The following is a 20,212-nucleotide window of genomic DNA, read 5'->3' as shown; positions in this document are numbered from 1 at the left end:
ATTGGATCGTTTTTTCATAATTTTTGGAATTTATGCTAATTAGGCCTGTAAGTATGTTAGCTGACTATAACCATTCTAGCAACAGTTTTAATCAGGTAACGTCCCCCCACCCCCCAAAAAAAACTGTTCACATAAAATGCAACCATTTGAACTGACTCGTGCTGTTTTGCGAATTTCCATCTCAGGGAAGATACAGTTTGAAAAAATGAAGACAGACAGACAGACAGACAGACAGACATAAAGAGTTTTATAAATAAAACTAGCAGAGGGGACGCCGGCTTTGCCCGGTTGTAAAATACGCTTAAATATGATATTTTAATTTGTCTAGATTTTGTATATATTATTATGGAATCGTGATTTCAAAAGTTAAAAAGAAAAGTATTTGAGTGCCATCAGCTAGAATCGAAACCAAAAACGAAACCATAGCATTCAAAGCTGGTGATGTTACCACTGTACCAACGTGACATGGATATGAACTGATTAAAAATTAAAAAATAAAAATAAACTAAGATGAATGTACAAAATGTATAAGAATTTTTTTTTATTTTGACACATTTTTGACCCCTTAAAAACTATTTTGACCAGCTAAATGTAAAAGAACGGTCCATAAAAAATCCAATCATTTGAGGCCCCTAGCACTGCTCTTTGACCTTTAGTTTCGGAGGAGATAGAGTTTGAAAATATGGAGACTGATATAGTCGTTTATATATTAGAATAATTAAAAAAAACTTCTTTTTTTCCATAGTAAATAACCTTCTTTTAAAAAATAAAGTTGCTTCTCTGAATAGAAACTAAAAAAAAAACAAAAACACTTACTTTATCGAAATCGAGCTGCAGACCTGTCGCCACCACAAGATACTCATAAGATATCTGAAATAAATAAATAAATAAAAGTTGAACAAAGCAAACACAAATAAACTTTATTTTTTTTAATTTTTATTTTAATTAACTTTGTAACGGGGTTGCTCAGGCATTTTTGAAGGACACAGGCTTTTTAATCTCCCTCCCCGACCTGGTGTCACATCTTCTTGCAGCAGAGTGTGGAGGAGGTAAATACTATGTGTTCAAGTCCAACGTTAACAAATTTCTAATGAACCGCCCCCTTAAGTAAACGCTTCATCAAATCTCCACACTAACGTAATGTACTTGCAATAACCCTTATCCCTGAGTGGCTTACGGGCCTTGATGAGTGGTGACCTATGTGTAAAAAAAAAAAAATAAATAAAAAAAAAAAAATAAAAAAAACACCTTGGAGTATGGTTCTAAGTATGACAGAAGGCCCACCTCCTCAGGCTTTAAAAGTAAAACAAAGCAAACACAAATAAACTTTTTTTTTATTATTAACTTTGTAACGGGGTTGCTCAGGCATTTTTGAAGGACACAGGCTTTTTAATCTCCCTCCTCGATCTGGTGTAACATCTTCTTGCAGCAGGGTGTGGAAGAGGTAAATACTATCTTTGTAACTCAACCTTTATAACATTTTTTTTTTTTTTTTTTGGTACAGCTTGGAGTATGGTTCTAAGTATGACAGAAGGCCCACCTTCTCAGGCTTTAGTTTTTACTTGAGAAGGAGGTTAGCTTATTGTCAATCGCCTGAGGGGCATCTACTTGAGAATGCCGATAAACCAGCTCAGGCATTTATGTGGCACGATGAGAATTTGTCTGGAGAATTTTAATTAATTAAGATTCTAATCAATTGATTGGGTTTAATTAAATCATAAAATAAATATAATCGAAATGATTTAAAAATTGACATGCAAAATATTCTTTTCATGACCTTATGCAGTTCTAGGAGGTCCACCTTCCCAGGCTTTGCTTTCTCCCTTTGAGAAGAGGTTAGTTTATTGCTAATCGCCTGAGGCGCTATCACTGGGGAATGCCGACGGGGCTGCTCAGGTACTTTTTGCAAGTCAGAGTGTCCCTCCTCTGAGGTGCTGACTTCTCAATCCTACTTTTCGACGCTGGTGTCCAAGTTCTTGCAGTGAAAGAAAACTAAATACCCATTTTTCACACTGGGTGACAATGATAGCAAGAGCTAGTGACCTTGGATTATATTTAGTGCCAACTCGCCAAAGGCATTTGAAGGACACGTTTGATAGCGATTTTAATTTACAAATTTTTTCTAGTCCAGTTTCTATTTACTTAAAGGATATTTTTGTAAGCAATTTTGACTTACAAATTTTCCTATTCATTTACAGGACACGTTTGAAAGCGATTTTAATTTACAAATTTTTTTCTAGTCCAGTTTCTAAGCACTTAAAGGATATTTTTTTGTAAGCCATTTTTATTTACAATTTTTTTCTAGTCCAGTTTCTATTCATTTCAAGGGCATGGTTTTGAAAGTGATTTTACTTAACAAATTTTTCCTAGTCCAGTTTCTATTTACTTAAAGGATATTTTTGTAAGCGATTTTTACTTACAATTTTTTGTATTCATTTACAGGGCATGTTTAAAAGCGATTTTAATTTACAAATTTTTTCAGTCCAGTTTCTATGTATTTAAAGGGCATGTTTGAAATCGATTTTATTAAAAAAAAAATTTTCAAGTCCAGTTTTTATGCATTTAAAGAGCATGTTGTAAAGCAGTTTTAATTCACATATTTTTTTCAAGTCCAGTTTCTGTGCACTTAAAGGATATTTTTGTAAGCAATTTTTATTTATAAATAGACTCACCAGGGCGTTTTCGTTGGGTCAGTATGTTATATTAGCTATGGAATTCATGTATGACCGTGACACTTTTGACATAAAGAAAATAGTTTGTTTTGACATAACAGAAACATTTCTATGAAAGTATATTAAAATGAAAAATCACGGATGGATCACTCAAACATGAAAAAAAAAAAACCTCCCTATTCGTGTAAAGTTACCTATTTTTCGGAATAATCGCTCAAAAATCGAAAATTAAACATGATTTTCCTATGAACCGAACGCCGACGAAAGTCATTTAGTAGCAAAAACGCACATGAACCTACCGATGAGAAATATAAGAATGAAAAACCCATATTGGAATCCTTCAACTAAGTTATAGAAACTTAAAATATAAAAAAAAAAAAAATTAATAAAACCTGAAGCAAAAAAATAAAACTTAAATAAATAAAATAAAACTAATATTGAAATGTTTGTCAACGGGTTAAAGTTGTTTAGTTGTAAGAAAATAGCGACAGTATAGTTGTAATAAAGAATAGTTGCAAAACACCCCCACTCTTCCCATGCTAAATAATAATTTCGAAATAATAACGTTAATATTTCAGTGCGCAGGTCAAAATCTGCAAAAGAAGCGATTTATGTTTATTTGTTTACGTTGTTATGGGTTAATGTTTATGCGCACATGCGCAACTGGATGTCGTAAACCAGAAAGTGGGTTACATCACTCGTTACAAGGTCACTTGAGTTTTATAATTATATAGATTTTTTTCTAGTCCAGTTTCTATTTATTTAAAGGACATGTTTTTGAAAGTGATTTTATTTAACAAATTTTTTCTAGTCCAGTTTTGGAGCATTTAAAAGATGTATTTGAAATCGATTTTAATTCAGGAATTGTTTTTTTAATGAAACATGTTCAACTTTTTAAGTAGAGAAATGGAAAAGCACTTACCTTACTGCCATTTCGTGTTGTTACTGAACACCCTTCAGGGTCAAAGGTCTTAACTTTGTCCTGGATCCAGTCGCACTTTTGTGGCAGGACTTTTGCCATTGGTTTCATCGATTGTTCAATTGTCCTAAGGCCGCCACCAACCAAAGTCCATAATGGTTGATAATAATGTTCCTTGGAGGAATTAAAAAAATATAAAATATACAGAACTTTGCAAAATATTTTTGGAAAGTAAGTAAAGATACAACTTGGCAATCCGTGGTCACGTGTCATGTAATGCTTGATAAAAATTATTGCAGATGCAGATAGACCTGTAAATTCACCCTTGACTGTTTGTCTGTTGTCCGTTCGTCTGTCCGCACTATTTTTAATAACTATGTCTTAGAATTTTTTTTGAAAATTTGCACAAACATTAAACATGCTATGAGTAAAATAGTAACAGAACGGATTTTCCGAGAAAACTGAGTTTCTCCCCCTAGGGGTACCTTTTGGGTTAAAATGGTTAAAATTGACACTTTTGTGCTTATTAAAAAAAACATTGATGCTTTGGCTTTTTATAAATCTTTCTGAAAAGTTGTAACTAACTGATTTCTATATAATTTTGTTTGTCTATACTTCGCAATAACTCTTGGCTGTGCCCCAGGGGGATCTTTTAGGGTTAATAAAAATACTCCATTTTTGGGACTATTTTAGCATATTTGTCAAAAATTTTCTGTGTATGTCTATTTAGCAGTTTTGCATAGTGTTGAACTCAAATTTAAATATGTTAAGGCCTTCAGGACTTTGGAGCGAAATGGGGTGGGGATGGGCGGCAAATGACTTACTGGACTTAGTCATTTTTTTTTTTTGCATGGTACAGAACTCAAATTTACATATGTTAAGACCTAAAATTGCACCGTTTGTTTATTTTCACCAGGATTTGACGTCCCCTGGGGACTTTGGGGCTAAATGGGGAGGGGAGGCAAATGTTGAACTTAGTCATTTTTTTATGCCTCGTTCACTGCGTACTCACGGAGCACCATGCATGCTTGTTTTTTTTTTTTTTTTTTTTTTTTTGTTTGTTTTTTTTTTTGTTTGTTTTTTTTTGTTTTTTTTTGTTTGTTTTTTTTGTTTGTTTTTTTTTTTTTTGTTTTTTTTTTAATTTAGAAACATGCAATAGTTTGATTTGATTCAGGAATGAAAGTACAAACATACATGTAGTTTAACAAAAGAATATAACGGAAGAAATTGCTATGAGATATGAATGATTTCCAAAATTAAAGAATATGACTCGGTGCCATCAGGTAGAATCGAACCCAAAACATTTAGCACTCTAGCTTTATTTAGTACCGTCTAAGCTAACTATAGATGCATAAGAAAACTTTAAAAACTAACCAACTTTAATGTACAAATGTATATTTGTGCATGCGTGGAAATAACACATCGTCATATCACCAAAGTTAAGTAACGTTGAGCTTGGTCATCACTAAAATGGGTGACTTATTTGAGAAGACCAGGCGCTGAATGTAGGAGGACATCGATACCTTCCTGCAAGAGTTGCAAAAGCCTAATGTCATCATCTTCTAATGAGGATATACATGTGACTGGGGACTGCTTGTGAATTTCATATTCCCTTGACACTTCCTCCTATGGAGGAAGCCAGTTAAACACAAATAGGATTAGTGCCGTTTTACACATAAAAATGTTTCCGTATGCGTGGAAAAAACACGTTTAAACAACTTCAGCCTGCCAAGTTCCATTTTTTTCAATTCTCACCTCCTTAGTAACTATTTTTGCCGGCGAAAAACCAAATTGGATTGGTTCCACAGGTCAAAATCCCTCTCTATACATCAAGTTTCAAGTCAGTAGATTAAAAAATAACATAGTAGTTTGGTAAAGAGCGTTCCACACACAATCACACAGAAAAACAAGGTCCCTTATGATATATATATATATATATATATATATACATAGGTTTAGTGGTTATATTAAATTCTGAAAAAACAGCATATAGACACATATATTTGAATTAAGAATTTATTGTTTGTCAAAAGGAATATATAGAAGAGGTTATGCTGATTTCCTTAATCCATGGATTTTCAATAAAAGCTCATATCATCAGAGAAAATGAAATGCAGTTAGCAAAATGTTCAGCTGTGGGTAGATACTTATTTTGCTTTTCAGCACAAATATTGAAAATAGTTTTTTAAGTGGTGAATGATAATTATATGGAAATAATTATAGGAAAAGGGAATTTGATACAACCTGGGTAGTCCATTATCGGAAGGAGTACAATGTCCTCCGGGGTTATAAATCCAGGTAGGCAGAATATTGGTCCAGGGGAGAAGGCAGTAGTCCCATATAACAAAAAAGCGTGGTTGCTCCTTATTGATTTTCCAAAAGGTATACGGGGCAGCCATATTTGTTGGTGTGTTTTTTCAGAATTTAAATATAACCACTAAACTTATATATTGCTCTATGCTTAAATATTGTGCTTCTCCTTTTTGGCTAGGATCGCCCTGAAAGTATTACTTCAAGTAATATCTATCAGGATCTTTCATCTGATTTCTAATAAGTGTCTTATCTCGATTATATATATATATATATATATATATATATATATATATATATATATATATATATATATATAAAGCTGAACGTCTGTGTGTGTGTCTGGTCATGAATAGGCTCCTATATGGTTGACTATTATAGAAAACTGATCACATATAATGGTAGAAGATGTATCGAGACACAGAAATGGGTATGTTTGATCTGGCATAATGATGATTCATTAAAATTGTGGGGTCTGTGTATGAGCCTGATCCACAAAGTATGGAAATAAAAAATTAAAAAATTAAAAAAAAACGTTTACAAGTGTTTTTGATATAGATGTACATAATAATACTTTGATAAGTATGTTTTAACTTAAATAGGGATGGTATAATAAAATTGTGGGGTCTGCGTTTGCGCCTGGCCTCCATAGAATGGAAATAGGCACAAACTTTAATAAAGACTTTTCATATCTATCTGCGTAAGTATACTTTGATAATTATGTGTCAGTTTGAAGAAATATGGTATAATAAAATCATGGGGTGTTCGTTCGCGCCTGACCTCCATAGAATGGAACTATGTCACAAAGTTTAACAAGGTTTTTTAATATAGATCCATAGAATATCGTGATAAATGTTTCAGTGTGAACAGGTATGGTATAATAAATTATGAGGTTTATCTATTTTATTTTTACTTTCATCATATTTTGCTTTGGTTTTGATACCCCCAAATTCGAAGCTATCTCTTTACAACCCTTCCTTTTCATAACCTATCGTACTTTAATAAATCAGAGTCCATTTTCTGTAGGCTGTTTTTGAACCCAGTCAACGACGGGTACTTTTGCTAGTATATATATGTCATCCACATATAGTGCTGTTTCGCTGTAACACAGTTCATCAGTGCGGCTAGGCCAGCACCTTTCTCAAGCCAGAAATCGAACCTACAACCATTGCGTTGATAGTCAGCAGTTATAACCTTCTATGGGATCGATGCTCACAAACAACCTCATCAAATGTCCATTGAAATAGACATTCCCTCACCGCTTTTACAGTGCTCGAGCTGCCTGTTTATTAACAAACAACTTTATAGGCATTTAAGCAACAGGGGAGATGCATTTATGACAGTGCTCTACCCAAAGAGGCGGGCTTAAAATATAGTCAATCACACACAATACTGTTTCGCTGTATCACAACTCATCAATGTGGCTAGACCAGCACCTTTTCCTTGCTAGGGATTGAACCTTCATATATATATATATATATATATATATATATATATATATATATATATATATATATATAACTACTTCATTTACTCACATAAAATTAATATACAAAAGTATAAATTTATGCGTGAAGTATTTACTTCAAAAGTGCTCAATACGTAGGTAGAGCTAGTTAGTAATTTAAATTACTTTATATATATATATATATACATATATAAAGAAAGAGAGAGAGAGAGAGAGAGAGATTAGCAAGGAGAATCGATGTTGTCTGGGATAAAAAAAAGTTTTCATCCTCCCAATTTTTAACCCCACTGTTGTGTCATGGATTTTATTCGTTTCATCTTGGCTGTATTGTCGCCTCTCACGCACTGGCTCACAGGTATAAACATAAAATAAAACAGCACACAAGCCCCAACACATTCTGCACATGTCAGTTGGGCTCTGGGTATGCGTGTGTGACGTCATTGCGGGGGGGAGGTCTATCGCGTTCCTCAGTTGATATCAGCCCATCTCGATCTTCCAAAGCTCTGACAATCTGATCCAAGACTGTGTTCAACTCATAACTGTCGTCAACTGCCGCGAACCCAAAACTATCCACAACTCTCCCCAACTGCCATGTCATCATTTCTTACACGTCATTGGCAGGTCGAGGTTAGTTTTATCAGCGATGAAAAGTGATAATAAATCTTCCTAATTCTCTTAAAAGTTTTGACGTGAATGATTGTAAAATCTCCCTTGAGTTTTCATGGTGTAACTACCTGTAACTTCTTTGAAAATGAAGAGAGTGATGACTCGGAAAACGTTTGTGTTCGTGCTGTTCTAAAGTTTCAAGCAGTGGGGGGGGGGGGGTTCTTTTTTTATTTATAGAAAATCACTCCAGACAAGGCATGAAGCCACTTTGTGTAAGGAGCTAAAAAGAAAAAAAACTACTTCAAGGTCAAAAACTTGCCAATGATAAGTAATAGATTTTGACCTAAAAAAAAAACAGCAATTCTTCTCACTTTGTCAGAAACATTGCTCATGGAATGCAAGGAACAAATAACTAAATAAGGGAAGCGAGAGAGTTACGTATCTGCTGAAAGTAAACCTAAAGTACACTCTCCTCCACGTCGTACTTTGGAAGAGATTTTGACCCAGAAAACAGCAATTCTTCTCACTTTGTCAGAAACATTGCTTATGGAATTTGAGGAATAATGGAAGTGAGAGAGTCATTTGGCTGCCAAAAGTAAACCTAAAGTACACTCTCCTTCTCAATGTCAAAAAAAAAGAAAGAAAAAAAAAACCTTACTAAAGGGAAGACAAATAAGATATCCACACTACTTAAATTAAACCACTTTTCCGGCTTGAATTTTGATATTTTCTCTCCCTCTCCTCCCCGCCTCACTTTTTTAAAGATGCCTGCATTCTTTGTTTTGATATGTCGGCTGTACAAAAGAAAGGTTACGTATGCAGAAATTCGAAACCTTTCTGCATGAATAAACAAAGGCAGAGAAGAGACTCTGCGGTTAGAGAGATAAGGAAAGACCAGGTGAAAACGATATCTACGCCTGGCACAGCGAAATCAACAAGGTCATGAAACATACATGCGCAAAGCTTCTTTCTTAGAAGTGAGCGATGTCTTCAAGTCCAACATAAACAAATTCTTGATACACCGCCCCCTTAAGTAAGACACCTTATCAAATCTCCAATACTAACGATTACTACGGTACTATCCCATTGATTACTGTACACGCAATAACCCTTATCCCCGAGTGGCTTCTGGGCCTTGATAAGTGGTGACCTTCATGTAAAAAAAAAAAAAAAAATACAATGAAACAGAGGTTGGAGCTTGGACCGACAGTGCAGGAACTATTAAGATTTGTGACTTTTTTTTTAACCCTGTCTAAAAGAGAGAGAGAGAGAGAGAGAGAGAGAGAGAGAGAGCGAGAGAGAGGGGGGGAGAGATTAGTACAACAGCCCGGATGTGACAATAATACTGCGGCGATGGGACAGGGGTTAGAGCTTAGCCAACAATGTGGAACCGATTAGATTTTAGACTACTTTTTGGATCCTGTCTAAAAGTGAGAGACTAGTGGTAGATGCACCAGCATAGATGTGGCAACAATACTCCATACATGAGTGAATAGTGACAATAATTTTCTAGCAGGGTAAAGGGAGCCCACTTTCTTTGCAGCAGCCTTGGCAATGTCTTCGATGTATTTGTTCCAATTCATGTTACCTTTGAATGTTAGGTCTTTGTAATTATCTTCTTTCGGTACTCATCTTGTGATGATGTCGACCCCCAACGCTGTTTCTGTAGTTTTTTCTTCTTTCGTCTTCTCTTTTTGTTCTGGCCGTGTTGTTGTTTCTCACACACTGGCTCACAGGTATAAACATAAAATAAAACAGCGCACAAACCTTAACACATTCTGCACATGTCGGTTGGGTTCTTGGTGTTTGTGTGTGACGTAATTGCGAGGGAATAGTCTGTCGCGTTCGTCAGCTGATGTCAGTCCATTTTGATCTCCCAAAGCTCTGACAATCTGATCCAAGATTGTGTTCAACTCATAACTGTCGTCAACCGTCGTCAACCCAAAACTATCTGCACCTCTCTCCCAACTCTAAAATATATTGACCAATCCTTCGTTCGGTCGTCTGTTTCTGTTAACTGTCACACTCTGATTAACAATCCTATTTTAGCTTTCTTTTGTGTTCCAGTGTGTATAATTATGTGTTATATTTGTTAAATAGTATATGTTGACTCTGTAGGGGCACAATACTTTAGATAGAGAAGATGTGTCAAATAATGCAGTAGCACATTTCTTATGCTTGATGGAAAGGGTGAAGACAAGAAACTCGGCATTGCCCGGGAATAAATTGAGGGAGGGAAGAGCATCACATCTTTTCTAATAAATCTTGTTTGATGGAGAATAGACAATGATGATAAATGCAGAAAAGGAAAAAATGAACTGTTGCGTGTTGAGACTATGCGTGCACACACACACACACGCACAAATGCAGGCAGTCGGCAGGCTAAAGTACAAAGTGATGAGTGCGAACCTATCAAAGCTGATGTCGCCGCAGGTGATCAAGTAGTTTACCTCACAGCTGCCGGGGTTAAACACCTGCGAGAGAATAGGTTGATGTAGACGGTATAATATATATATAATATATATATATACACTTGTGCCCGATATTATTCATACCCCCCTTGAAAATTGAGTTTATTAGGTGTAACTTTTGTAAGAATTTATTGTTTACGTCCATATTGATACATATTCTTAATAAACCTCTTCTGATCATTTTCGTCATTTTAAAATCTCGGGATACTTGTAATAAAAGAAATATACAGCTATTTATAAAATCTGCAATGTTCAAAAATAATCATACCCCCTTATTTTTTCAGTATTAATCGAGTTTCTGACTGTTTGTTTTCTGTTTGATTCTTATTTTGAATGCTTTTATACAACCTTTGATTAATTTCATTTCGTTTTTTGCATTTTTCAGAAATTAAAATGATATCAACTGAAAACCAATAAAAGAATAAAAATTATTAGAATGGGGAAGAAAAAAGAGCTTAGTAATGATCTTAGGACTAAAATTGTGAATTCACATAAGGATGGTTTAGGTTACAAGTCAATTTCCAAGAAATTTGAGGTCCCTACAGCAACAGTACAGAGCATCATCAAAAAATTCCAGAGCCACCACGCAACAAACAACTTGATTGGTAGAGGAAGGAAAAGGAAACTGTCTGCTAGAGCCACCAGGAATATTGTAAGAAGTGTTAATGCAAATCCAACCACCACTAATAAGGACATTTTAGAAAATCTGGAGTCTTCTGGCATAAAAATATCAAGGCAAACATTGCAAAGGACTCTGCATGAAAATGGTCTGAAAGGAAGAAGACCAAGAAGGACTCCATTGCACACCGGAAAACACCTTGCAGCACGTCTAAAGTTTGCTAGGACCCATGTGAATTCTCCAGAGTCCGTTTTCTCAAGTATTTTGTGGACTGACGAAACAAAAATTGAATTGTTTGGCCATATGGATGCTTCTTACGTTTGAAGGAAGAAAGGAGAAGCTTACAACCCAAAGAACACCATACCCACGGTGAAACATGGTGGTGGTAGCCTAATGTTTTGGGGCTCCTTTTCGGCTAGTGGTCCAGGTAGTTTGGTCAAGATAGATGGAACCATGAAGAAGGAGCAATATTTGGAGATACTCCAGAAAAACATTAGACAGGATGCGGAGAAGCTCCATTTAGGACTAAACTGGGTCCTTCAACAGGATAATGATCCAAAACATACTGCCAAAATAGTCAAGAAATGGTTTGAGGATAATCAAATTAATGTTTTGGAATGGCCTAGCCAGAGTCCCGACCTGAAACCTATCGAAAACCTCTGGCACATATTGAAAACTGAGGTTAAAAAGCGGAAACCTAGAAATTTGAGGGATTTGGAGAACTGCATTGAAGAATGGTCAAAAATCAGTGTTGATGCTTGTAAAAACCTTGTTGATAAATATCCCAAACGGTTACAGGCAGTTATTAAGAATAAAGGGCATGCTATTGACTATTAGTAAGAGAGGTATGAATAATTTTGAACTAGTGCCATTATTGTTTTTCTTTGTATAATGTTTCAAACTTGCATAATTTATTTATTTGTTGAGTTTAAATTAAATGCTTATGCTTGATTTATTGTTTGAAATCCCTTTAATATTGTCTACCTTCTGGTTTGAGCAATATTCTTATAGAAATCTCAAAGATCCGAGGGGTATGAATAATATCGGGCACAAGTGTATATATATATAAGCAAGACGAAAGAGAAGGAGTCAAAACTGTGACAGTAGCCAAGAGCTCGTCACTGCACTGCACTGTGAAATCCACCCACCTCCTGCTCCCCTCGCATTCCTGTTCAACTTGGCTATGTCACAAAACTTACAGGAGATTTAAACTTGGGTATTCACATTTGGGGTTGAGACTGTGCACAAAGTAGTTGACTTCACAGCTGCCAGGGTTAAACACCTGTGAGAGAGCAGGTCGATATAAACAAATGACACAAAAAAGATGGAATTTGTGACATGCATCCTTATGGACAACGCAAGAAATTCCATTGTCCACAAATATGTCTCCTGTTTTGGTGATAATCTATTTTTATACCAGGCATCCATAAAATTACCGAGGTCAAGCAACGTTGAGCCTGGTCAGTATAAAAATGGGTGACCGATTGGAAACCCCAGATGCTGTATATGCTCTCCGCTTATCCCGGCATTGTTTCCAGTTGTCCTGGACCTCTCTTTGTCATTAGAATCACGCAGTGCCGATTCAGATGAGGTGTGGGTTAGTTATTCCTCAACTGTTGCCTCACAATTTCATGTACAGCTACCCTGACATAGAGTATCCATTGTATTTGAGACTGAGCAGTGGTATCTTCCTATATACAAGGCGCCTTCAATAAGTTTCCAGACTTTTATGTTTGGGCACTTTTATTGATAGTACACATGCGAAACTCTAGTCCTCTTCAAAGTAATCTCCTCTGGCTGCAAGGCACTTGTTATACCGTTCCAACAACTTCTGGAAGGTTCCATGGAAGTCCTCTGCTGTGATCATGTCAATGACCCTCGTCACAGACTCCTTCATCTTCTTGTCTCATAATGACAGTCTCTAAGGTTTTCCTTGAGCTTAGAGAATAACCAAAATTCATAGGGAGCAAGGTCTGGACAATACGGAGGGTGAGGAACTGTCTTGATGCCCATAACAACGCTTTTCTGATCTTTTCTGAGCATGCTAGGGATAAACTTTGCACAAATCTTCTGCATCTTCAGTTCCTCACAAATAATTCTATGTACAGTTCCCACACTGAAATCAAACTGTGCACTTATTGTTTCTATAGATACACAACGATCCTTATTCATGAAATTCTTTATTTGGCCAATCAACTCTGGTGTTCTGACTTCCTTACTCCTCCCACACCTCTCATCATTCTTCACAAACTCTCTGCCTTCCTTGAATCTCTTATGCCGCTCAAAAACTGATGCACAAACCATGCATATCTTTCTTCTAAAGTGTTCTAACGTCCAGATTGCATTTTTGAAATTCATCAACTGCGAAAACCAGGCTTTAGTAGGGTGTATTCCAATTCCTGCTGTAGCTGTTCATTTGAACGCAAAATCATAAAAATTGGTCCGTATAGCAATAACTAGGGCTATGACAACAGCATATTCTTTTCATCGTTTTGACTCTCGAGTATATATCCGACACAGTCAGACACAGTTAACGAACCGAGAACCACATCATTCTATATAAAAACATAGAAGATATCAATGGATATATATACCTGAGAATCAAAACAAGGAAAAGAATATGCTGTTGTCATAGTCTTGGTAATATAACATACTGAATTTTCAATAGTATACGACACTTTTAGATGCGTGTACAAAAAAGTCTGGAAACTTATTGAAGGCACCTCGTGTAGGCATTTTGGGGTAACCAGTCCAACCATATCACTGTTCATATGAAAAGATATTTACACAACGTCGGATGCTCATTACTACATATTGGGTACAATATAATAATCAATAGAGAATTTTTTTTTTTTTTTTTTTTACACAGTGATCACCACTTATCAAGGCCCGGAAGCCACTCAGGGATAAGGGTTATTGCAAGTACATTAATTTGCTCGATAATAATATATACGAAATATGCATAAATTAAAATATCATATTTAAGCATATTTTACGACCGGGGAACGCCGGGCGTCCTCTGTTAATATATGTATAAAGTGTATACTTCATAGTTATAACGACTGTAATAAACATCCATTGTGTAACATACTGCGTATCAATGTATCAATGCGTGGTGTGTGTGTGGGGGTGGGGGGTTAAGGTGTGTCTTTGAACAATAATATAGACGGGCTGGTGATTCCAGTTCACAAAATGTGTATACGAGGTGCCTTCAATAAATTCCAGACTTTTTTTTTTTTTTACAAGCATCTAAAATGATCATTGGCTCTTAAAGATTCAGTATGTTATTGCTATACATCTTATGAGATGACTGACCAATTTTGATTACTTCAGGTTCAAATGAACGGCTACAGCAGAAATTGGAATACACCCTACTAAAGCCTGATTGTCACTGTTGGTGAATTAAAAAAAAAAATGCAATCTGGACGTGAGGACACTTTACAAGAACGATATGGAATAAAAATCTGTTTTAAACTTGGAACCCTTTTCTTAATACTAGAAGACAAACCCGACGTTGCCCGGGAACGTATGAGGATCAATGAATGTTTCACCCTCCTCATCATTCACTTTTCATTCTTCTCGCAGTTACTTCTTATCAAAGAATCTACTGTTGATTTTATGCGCCTTTTCTTACTGCTTGTTCGGTGATAATGGATTGAATTTAAGTGTAAGACGAAAAAGTCAAGTATCATAGTGCAATTCGGCTTTAAAGAGAAACATTCGTTTCGAATGCACCTTGTCATATCATACTGTTGATTTTATATGTCGGGCCTTACTGCTTGTACGGTTATAAAACTTCTGAAATACATTCGTGATGTTAGGCTGTTCCTTCTTTCATTGGACTATTTCAATTATCTATTATTTATACTTATTTAAGACATTCTGATACAAAACCTATCTAATGTCATAATCGCAGCATTGGATTATGTGTTTTAGAAAGAAAGTGCGTTTTAAATTTCATTTTATTTTTTTTTTTTTGCCGACGGAAGATATACCTTGCTTTTTTTTTTTTTTCGTTTTAATTATCGCCGTGGTAAGGGAACTCTCATAGAAAGAGGAGCCGAATCTGTAATAAAGGAAAGAGAGGGTGTAGGGAGAAAGAGAGTGGATGAGAGAGTTGAAGAAAAAGCTCAACACGTCTCAACACTCTCTTCGCCTAGTAAAGGAAGGCTCCATGTTTTGACAAGCTTCAGAATTTTACTATTACTCCTGATCTGAAATAGAACACGTACATCAGGTCTGTTGCCAAAGACACTGGGAAAATAGTGGGATCCTTCTACCGCTCCAAAAGATATCTCACTACTAATGCAATTCTCTATCTATATAAAAGCCAAGTACGTCCAAGGATTGAATACTGCTGCCATATCTGGGCAGGAGCTGCTAAAAGCAGCCTATCCTGCCTTGACAGAGTACAAAATAGACTTCGTGGCTTAGTGGGAGATGCTCTTTTCTCTTCCCTGCAACCTCTCTGTCACAGAAGAGACGTTGCGAGCTTGTCTTTGCTTTATCGTTATTTCCATGGCAAGTGCTCGTCTGAGCTCCAATCTCTGGTCCCTCCTCGCCAATCTTTCATGAAAAACACCCGTCTAGCTGAAACTACTATCATTAATTTTCCCCACTCTTTATCTGTGCCTAAATACAAACGTAGATTCCATGAACAGAGCTTCTTTCTTAGAAGTGCACGACTGTGGAACTCTGTTCCGTTTGCCTGTTTCCCACCTGACTACAACTTGGATGTCTTCAAGTCCAACATAAACAAATTCCTGATGAACCGCCTCCTTAAGTAAGACACTCTATCAAAACCCCCAATACTAATGATTACTACAATACTATCTCATTGATTACTGTACACGCAATAACCCTTATCCCCGAGTGGTGACCTCCATGAAAAAAAAAAAAAAAGGGATGAGTCAGTCATTTAACAAGGTCGTGGGGAGTAGTGATGCACTGCTAGACCGAGGCCGCTGAGATAATGTTAATAATATATCTCAGCGGCCTCGGCTAGACCCTTTTGGTTTTGTGATGCTTACCGTCAAAAATGGATAAAGGATAAAGGAAAAAGGAAAGAGATAAGCAGAACATGGAGGGAAAGGAAGCAGAAAGAAAAGGGAGGAGGAAAAAAAAGATATTTTTTTACACCTCTCAGCAAACAGTCATGGATATCAGACGACGGAATCTTGTTCTAGGCAGTCAACAAAAATGGAGGTCCTAAGCTTTGGTAAGTATGGAACATCCACCAGTGAAAAACTAAACGAGCAAACTTGTTTGCAATGGACAAAGGAGAAAAGCAGAGAAAAAAAAAAAGATATTAACGAAATAACCAAAACAAAAGCATGACTTGCAAAACTGATCAGCATTTAAATTGATCTCGGTGTAAGAGTGTGTGTTGTCAGAAAGGCTATGTTCATCAAAAGACATTTTACTGGTGAATTTGAGAAGCGAAATTTGCCAACGCGAAATGAAGAGTGAGTGGAAGATCGAATTTGTCGATGGAAATAGCTGTCGATTGAACAACAAAGGGGATGAAGGCGACAATGTGCTCCAGAGTTGTGGATGTGTGTTTTTGAACACGGTAGAAGTCAGGACGAAAAACTAAAATAATGAAATTTGCCAAAGAAATCCTAGATAAAAAACGAACTGTAAGTTCTCTCTCTCTCTCTCTCTCTGAATCTGTCTCTCTCTCTCTCTCTCTCTCTCTCTCTCTCTCTCTCTCTCTCTCTCTCTGAATCTCTCTCTATCTCTCTGTTTGTCTCTGAATCTCTCTCTGTTTGTCTCAGAATCTCTCTCTCTCTCTTTCTCTTTCTCTCTCTCTCTCTCTCTCTCTCTCTCTCGTGCGATGAATTAATGTTTCTTTTTGTCTTGCCCCTTTTTTTGTTCACTGATATGTTTTCCACTCGAGATTTTTAGACATTATCGTAAGACGCCCCCCCATCCTCATAATTCGTTTTTTTTTTGTTTGTTTGTTTGTTTTTTGCTTAATCTCACCTTCTTTTGTTATATTATGAACTTATTTATCTTATCTACTTCGGAATTGCTTCTTTTTAGTTCTTTAACTCTTTTCTTATCAGCTTCTTATCAGTCTTATTTATCAGGCTTGTGACCGTCTACTTAATGTCTATTTTAACGGCGTATTTGTCTTATCTCTCGATGTGGGTACGTGTGTGTCAGAACATAGAATAATACACATGTGACGGATGTGATGTACCTGTTTTCTGCTGCTCACTCTTGGGGAGATTCGCCAACGTCTTGGAGAAGCTGGTTCTGTTATAATCAAGGACGCATGTGAGACACGAACTCAAGATGAAAGGTTGTTTTTATATATATTTTTATTCACTCCCCCCTCCCAGCCTTTTTGTCACAGCAGACTGGAGTGAATGCCGATTTTCGGCTTGTGGTTGCATTTGGAATCCGTTGGTTGTCCCCTTCTGGGGAAATTTGCTCAACACATCCTATCTCTTCGACGTCCTGAACCCAATTCAACTAAAATTAACTAAGTTACTAAAAACCGGAACCCTTGACACATCAGATCTGGTCCCCCATCTACCTAGCTTCCGGTGCAGCCAACCGGTCACCCAGTTTGATTCCTTCTTGTTTGGCACAATATATTGAACCCAGAGGACTTTTTCCCTTTTCTTTCTTTACTATTTTATTTACGTGATCGCCTTTACATAGTTCCAATGTGAGGCGTGAGCGTAACACTAACATTTTCGAGTCCATGGAGAACGAACTCACACACACAAAGTTCCTTTTATATAATAGTAGATAGATAGATAGATCTATATCTACTACCATATAAAAAGACCTGTGTGTGTGTGCGTATGTGTGTGTGCGTATGTGTGTGCGTGTGTGTGTATGCGCGCATGCGCGCGTGTGTGTGTGTGTGTGTGTGTGTGTGTGTGTGTGTGTGTGTGTGTGTGTGTGTGTGTGTGTGTGTGTGTAGTATATAATAAAAATCTTCATCGAAATGACTAGATTGAACATTAAAGAAACTAAAAAAGTGTAGCAGCCGAAACTTGCTACAATTACAGGCAGGAGCTAATTCTCGCAGCTCGAGATTTGAAATCCATTTTCACCCTGGTTGTCCAATCACAAGCAGGCTCTCAATCATCTGGCCGAGTACATAAAAGGCGAAATCTGAAACTCTTAACCCTCTTTCTTCCTGGCCCTGCCGGGCAGCAGACTTAGCCTGGGGAATTGGCCCCAGGCCGAACGCGAGTACAACAAACTAACAATGACTCTGTTCAAACTCACATTTATTTCCATGTGCCCTCCCTACACGAATTTTACAGAACTGCTCTCATCGATACACACACACCCATGACAACACGTAAACACACTGAATACCTTTCCCTTTCTTTCTCCTTTAACCAGTCTAATCTTCGTCCCCACATCAGGAACTCTTTTCACAACGACTGTAAATACAACACAAACACTGAACTCTCCTACTAACCCATTTCTCTCTTGTACATGCTACTAACAGAGATAACAAATAAAGTTGTTTATTAATACAGAATGAAACTCCATTTCGTTTTCTCTTATTCTATAAAAGGGTTGATATTCCATAAAATAACACAAACAAATTTGCATTCAGCTGAGATTTTTTTAGTTGTTTTATTTTATTTTATTTATTTATTTTTTTTTTTACAGAAAACTTGATTAAATACTAGCAGGGCGTCTCACGTTGCCCGGTCGTAAAATACGTATAAATATTATATCTTAATTCATACAAAAACTGAACCATGTGCATGCGAGTATTATGTTTTTCTAAACAGTTCAATGCTTATAAGTAAAAAAAAAAAAAATACTCGAACTGAGATTGTAACAAAACCTAAAGATAATGAGTCAAGTACGATAACCAGCAAGCCAGCTGTACACGTTCTAAAAAATGTTTTCAAACCTACTTATTCTTAACATAACATGAACGATTCGCGCATGCACAGCAGTGAAACAGTTGATAAATAGATAAAAATTCGATGACCTCCTCCACGTACCAATTTTTCAATTGTGCCTTGTTAGTAGCCTGTTTTTCCGGATGAAAACGGATTAAAATGTTTTCCACGTGTCTGAATACCCTATATACTAAATTTCGAATCTGTAGATCAAAAATTCGTTTAGTACATAGGTTGAGAAGTGTCCACTCTCTCTCTCTCACACACACACACACACACACACACACACACACATTCTCACTTTTATAGATAAACTATCCTGGGTATTTGTAGGTGCGTGTTGGGAGGAAAAAGTTGTAGTAGGTAGGCAGGCTCGAACCTGTGACGTGAAGACAGAAAAGAAAGTTGAGATGTGTATAAGGGCGTTGGTTGAGCAAAAAAAAAAAAGAGAGAGAGAGAGAGAGAGAGAAAGAAAATTGCGAGCGCAAAAAAAAAAACAAAATTAAAAATAATTTTTTTTTTAATTTAAAAAAAAAAATTTTTTAAATTAAAAACAAATAGGAGTAGTAAGCAGGCAAAAAAGAGGTAAAAAAATGTTTTTAAAAAAACCCTCCAAAAAAAACGGTGTTATCGATGCGATGCGCCTACCGCGATTGTGACGTCACGAGGGGTGGGTCGAAATAACGTGTTTTATGCGACGTCGTTGACGCGAGGTTTAAATGACTTGTAAAAATATTGGACCAATTTTTCGATATTTTTCGTCCGAAGGGTCAAACTTCAAAAGGATACTGGTCTCGTGAAAATCCGTCGCTTTTGTTGAAAGTTTTAGGCAGACATACATACGTACATACATACATACATACATACATACGTACATACATACATACATATATACACGATGATTGCAACATCTTGTCAGACGAGTGTCGCTCCCTGAGCCCAAAAATGACTTTTTTTTTTAGTTCGGTGAATTTACACGCTTAAGCAGGCATGACACTGAAGACAGTCATTGAGATCAATTATTACATGCTTCTAGCATTTCAAGCCTCCACGCGTCACAACGTTTCCATCGCCACAGGACCACTTTTATAGACAAATGCTTGGGGGAGTATCTATACACAGATGATGTTACAGAGTCTTAGCTTTGTATGACAGCTAAGTCTCTCTCTCGGTTCAAAATGTTGAGATCCAGCAACAAGCAAGAGCAAGATAGCCAGCAACAAGTTAAACTGCAGACCAGCTTAATGCGGATACTGGT

At 36.5% G+C, this 20,212-nt stretch overlaps 1 protein-coding gene across 1 annotated transcript in view; it reads right to left on the bottom strand.

Moving 5' to 3' along the window:
• Positions 1-20,212, bottom strand: part of LOC145246118 (sulfide:quinone oxidoreductase, mitochondrial-like) — a 79,274-nt gene that overhangs the window by 33,392 nt on the left and 25,670 nt on the right. Inside the window, 2 exon segments of the mRNA XM_080107956.1 lie at positions 817-870; positions 3,595-3,765. Of these exon segments, the coding sequence (XP_079964082.1) occupies positions 817-870; positions 3,595-3,765 (225 nt within the window).

Source organism: Euprymna scolopes, chromosome 23 (assembly GCF_053919585.1).
Source record: "Euprymna scolopes isolate OS-2025 chromosome 23, ASM5391958v1, whole genome shotgun sequence".
Classification (NCBI taxonomy): Eukaryota; Metazoa; Mollusca; class Cephalopoda; order Sepiida; family Sepiolidae; genus Euprymna; species Euprymna scolopes.
The sequence above is the reverse complement of the archived record's forward strand: the minus strand, read 5'-3'. Positions and strand labels throughout refer to the sequence as shown.